General features: G+C 41.8%; 1 protein-coding gene across 1 annotated transcript; it reads left to right on the top strand.

Annotated features, from left to right (window-relative positions):
* The first annotated feature begins 30 nt into the window (after nucleotides 1-30).
* LOC101988314 (60S ribosomal protein L5) lies at nucleotides 31-1,023 on the top strand. Its single transcript, XM_005346850.1, has one exon. The coding sequence runs from the start codon at nucleotides 67-69 to the stop codon at nucleotides 958-960; it is 894 nt and encodes a 297-aa protein (XP_005346907.1). The 5' UTR covers nucleotides 31-66; the 3' UTR covers nucleotides 961-1,023.
* Nucleotides 1,024-5,330: the final 4,307 nt, after the last annotated feature.

Consider the following 5,330-nt stretch of genomic DNA (forward strand, 5'->3'; position numbering starts at 1 on the left):
AATCCACTTAAAAACCTGAGAGAGAGGTCTGCGTGGAGCCGCGATTGCGGGTTTCTGCTCCGCATCATGGGGTTTGTGAAAGTTGTTAAGAACAAGGCCTACTTCAAGAGATACCAAGTGAGATTTAGAAGGCGGCGAGAGGGTAAAACTGACTACTATGCTCGGAAACGATTAGTGATCCAAGACAAAAATAAGTACAACACACCCAAATACAGGATGATAGTTCGTGTAACTAACAGAGACATCATCTGCCAGATTGCCTATGCCCGTATAGAGGGGGACATGATAGTCTGCGCGGCCTATGCACACGAGCTGCCGAAATACGGAGTAAAAGTTGGCCTGACAAACTATGCTGCTGCCTATTGTACCAGCCTGCTGCTGGCCCGCAGGCTTCTCAATAGGTTTGGTATGGACAAGATCTATGAAGGCCAAGTGGAGGTGACTGGAGATGAATACAATGTGGAAAGCATCGATGGTCAGCCTGGGGCCTTCACTTGCTATTTGGATGCTGGTCTTGCTCGAACTACAACTGGCAATAAAGTTTTCGGGGCCCTGAAGGGAGCTGTGGATGGAGGCTTGTCTATTCCTCATAGTACCAAACGATTCCCTGGTTATGATTCTGAAAGCAAGGAGTTCAGCGCAGAGATACACCGTAAGCACATCATGGGTCAGAATGTCGCAGACTACATGCGCTACCTAATGGAGGAAGATGAAGACGCTTACAAGAAACAGTTCTCTCAGTACATAAAGAACAACGTTACTCCAGACATGATGGAGGAGATGTATAAGAAAGCCCATGCTGCTATACGAGAGAATCCAGTCTATGAAAAGAAGCCCAAGAGAGAAGTGAAGAAGAAGAGGTGGAACCGTCCCAAAATGTCTCTTGCCCAGAAGAAAGATCGGGTTGCTCAAAAGAAGGCAAGCTTCCTCAGAGCTCAGGAGCGGGCTGCTGACAGCTAAAGCAATTTTCTATGAAGAGTTTTTCATAAAGATAATAAACTTATTGACCAAGCAAAAAAAAAATCCCTGAGAGAGCTTAATTTTAAACAGAGAAAAAACAGAGTTTAACGCAGAGTTTTGCTCTTTGCTGGTGGCGTGCCGTAAAGAGATTTCCTGATTCAGCAACAGCAGCAGAAAAAAAGCTGGGTCATTTTAAAGTGCGGCTTCCTGGGGCTGTGCTGCCAGCATGAACTCTGGCTTTAAAGCATTTCAACAGCTTTTATGGGACTGGATGTTTGTGTTCCCACTTGGGATCAGAGGAGAATGCTCTGAGACCATGCAGATGGCTCAGAGCTCCCCACCTGCACCTAGGCAGAAGGCAGAATCAGGCTTAGGCAGGTGGAAGAGCATGGCGGCTTCCTGACGACAGAGACGTGTTTTTAGACTGCACAGTGCTCTGCATGTCAGATTTGGCTGTAACTTGGATGAAAAGAGTTTCTGTGCCGCACGCTCAGTCTCAGAATTAAACTGCTGAGTGTGGCTCCAATGTGGACTTGCTATGTGCCTGGAACAGTGTGTGCCACAGCTCAGAGGCACAAGCAGCTCCGCCATGTTGGACTTGGTGGGGCAAGCAGGCAGGACCTGTTTTTGACCTAAGAATGTCACAGCTTAGATTCTTAAGCGCTTAGTGATTTAAAGGCGCAAATCAAAAGTGCGCCTGGATAGTAAAAAATTGCAGATTCACAATAGGACAGATTCAGACCACTAAATGAGTCACAGTGTTGGATAAATGTACTTGTAGGCTTGGGAGAGAGAAGAAAAAGAATATAAAGAATAAAGTTAAGCCGGGCGGTGGTGGCGCACGCCTTTAATCCCAGCACTCGGGAGGCAGAGGCAGGCAGATCTATGTGAGTTCGAGACCAGCCTGGTCTACAAGAGCTAGTTCCAGGACAGGCTCCAAAACCACAGAGAAACCCTGTCTCGAAAAACCAAAAGAAAAAAAAGAATAAAGTTAATGTCTTTAAAAAAAAAAAGGGTAAAGTCTTTGAAGAGACAGAGTAAAAGAAATAAAGAAAAATAAGCCACGTAAAAATGGAAAATTCACAGAGAGTCTGGATTCTTCGTATTATTGTGTTTTCTTTGAATCTTTTGACTGTAAAGGAGCTAAGTACAGAGAGACATTTCATTATATGGGCTGCCAAGTGGAACCAGAACAGATATCATGAGGGTATGACTTCAAAATTTGGGTCTAAGGATATGATGCTTTGGAGAGGGTCTTCTTTTGTTTTCACAGAGGACCAGACCCTGTGGATTGATTGTATCCCGATATGGTATGATAGACCACGACCTCCTGAAAAGTTGCTGTGAACACCCTCAAAAAATTACTTCAATCAACTGCCAACTGAGATAAACCTGGCACACAGGTTACACCCTAAATGATCTGATTAACAGCGCCCCCATTCAGCAGGAAGCAGTTTGGAGAAAAAAAACTGTGCCCATGTTCCCAAAATATAGTTTATGAATGTTCTTTTACATTTAAAGGGGGATATGATATAGGGCTTTTCATGACAATGAGACACTCTGCTCCTGGCAGCACCAATCTACTTCAAGAAAAAGATGGGCATCAAAGAGGATCTTTATGGAGTTTGATAGCCATTTGGGCAAGAAACTGCTCTTGCCTGGACTGTTGCATAAACTGGACACAAAGAACCCACAGAAAGAGTACTGCTGAACTTGCCTAAAGGTGAGATGATCTTTCGGGGTTCCTGATGCATGAGTCTGCAAGACATTCTGTAGGACACAGCAGATAGTGATTGACTGCCTTTGAAATGTCCTGCTTCATGGAAATGTCTGCTGGATACCATGGGCCTGTAGGCCGAAGATGGATGCCCCAACGATACAGAGGAACTTTGGATGACTGTCCAGGCAGCGAGATGTCTCTGTCATTTCTAGAGTTTTGAAAATTGCTTACTTTTTGTTTGCTTAGGTAATATTGTATTCTTCTGGAGTCTTTAATGGAGTTGCAGAATAGTTATAGTTTTACATTGTTATGATAAAAGATAAAATAGATATAAATATTGTAACTGTAATTCTTGCTTGATAACTGTTTTGTTATATGTAATTTTGCTATGTTAAAGTTAAAGCCTTCCTTTTTTTGTTTAAACAGAAAAAGGGGAAGTGATGTGGGAGTGTCATATATCAATCTGTTGATTTCATTGGTTAAGCAATAAAGAAGCTGCTTGGCCCTGATAGGTTAAAACATAGGTGGGAGGAGTAAATAGAACAGAACGCTGGGAGGAAGAGGAAGTGAGCTCAGAGAGACACCATGCTCCCCTCTCCCGGGCGGACACGAGAGCTCTGCTCTCTGAGGCAGACGCGATTCAGCTCCGACCCAGTATGGACGTAGGCTAGAATCTTCCCGGTAAGCGCACCTTGGGGTGCTACACACATGATTGGAAATGGGCTAGTCCAGGTGCGAGAATTAGCCTAGAAGAGGCTAGATAGAAATGGGCCAAGCAGTGTTTAAAAGAATACAGTGTCCGTGTAATTATTTCGGGGTATAAGCAAGCCAGGCAGCCAGGGTGCTAGGGACGCAGCCCCGCTACTCCTATTATAACATTTTTCATTTTTGCTTTTTTTTCTCAACTCCTTTAAGGGATTTTTTTCATTTCCTCTTAGAGCTTCTATCATCTTCATAAAATAATTTTTGTTTGTTTTCTTGTGTTTCAGCTGCATCACAATGTTCAGGTTTTGCTGTTATAGGATCATTGGATTCTGGTAATACCATATTGCTTGCTCTTTTGGTTGTTGAATGTATCCTCTTTTTTATTAGATTTTTTAAAAAAAAATACCAATCCAAATTCCCACTCCCTCTCCTCCTTCCATTCCCTCCACACACCCTCCCACCCGAGCTCCATCTAATCCTAAGAGCAGGTAAGGCACATTGCTTTGTGGAAAGTTCAAGGTCCTCCCTACTACATCTAGGCTGAGCAAGGTATACATCCAAAGAGAACAGGATCCCCAAAAGCCAGTACATGCTGTAGAGATAAATCCTAGTGCCACTGCCAGTGGCCTCTCAGTCTGCCCCAGCCATACAACTGTGTTGAATGTATTCTTACACCAGTGTTTACACATCTTTTTTTCCAATTGATGTGGGTTTTGCCTGTGCCGGTTCTTCCAACCTATGTCTATGTAGTCTGCTGTTTTTCCAACTGGTGTGGTTTGTGCCTGTGCCTGTGTAGTCTGCTGGATTGTGGGGAAGTGTTGGCAACAGGGAGCATGCTCAGATTCTTGTTGTTGGGCAGCAGAGTAAATCTTGGTGAGACAAACCTCCGGTGGGTAGCAGTGCTGGGGGTGCAGCCTGGAGGCAGGTATCTCACCTGCTTGCAGGTTTGTGTGGACTTATGTCTTTTATTTTTACATTTATTTTGTGTATTTGTATGCTTATGTGTCACAAATGTAGAGGACAGAGGATAACCTGCAGGAGTCAGTTCTTTCTATTTTGTGTTTTATGGGAATCAAAACTCAAATTGTCAGGCTTGATGCTAAGTGCCTTTAACTAGTAAGTCATCTTTCAGTCTATGTCTGTCTTTTGACAGATGAGTTTAATCATTCCATTTAAAGCACCTATATACAAGGATCATGCACTGTGGTTTTGATTCACGCCTATAATGCAACATTTATATATTATATATAATAATCAAGTGTCACACATAACAGGATAAGTAAATCACCATACAGAAAGTTACAAAATAAAAAGCACTTTAAAAAGTCAATACTCTTTCATGATACTCTCAACAAATTTAATATATAGAGGATGTACACAAATTTATCAAGAGACTATTATATGTATGAAAAGTCAGTGGCAATCAACACACTCAGTGAAACCTCCAAAGCTTTTTCTTTAAAATCAAGAACAACAGTATCCCTGCTTGGAACTTATATCCATCATAATTCTGCAAGTTGAGCCAATTAAGAGAAATATAAGGCATCTAAATAATAAAGATAAAAATGCTTATATATATTATCATTTTGAATAGAATAAAAACTGGTAGAGCTATCTGGAAAATGGTATTGAAGCTCCTCATAAAACTATATATACACCAACTAAATAATTCAACAAACTAATTATGGGCATACACTCAAGGAATGCTTACAGAGATATCTGTAATCTATGTCCAATGTAGCAGTTCAATTTGTTTCCAACAATAATGTATGGAAATTACCTAAATGTTCCTTTGTGTAAAGAAACTTTCATAGGGGCTGGGGAGATGAGAAATTGACTCTATCTTAAGGTGGAAGTCAAGTATGAAATCCAAAGTTTTCCTGATCTCTACATGCACATTGTAGAGCCTACATTCATAGAGAGATGCATACACACATCATATATA

This window comes from Microtus ochrogaster, chromosome 5, assembly GCF_000317375.1.
Source record: "Microtus ochrogaster isolate Prairie Vole_2 chromosome 5, MicOch1.0, whole genome shotgun sequence".
NCBI lineage: Eukaryota > Metazoa > Chordata > Mammalia > Rodentia > Cricetidae > Microtus > Microtus ochrogaster.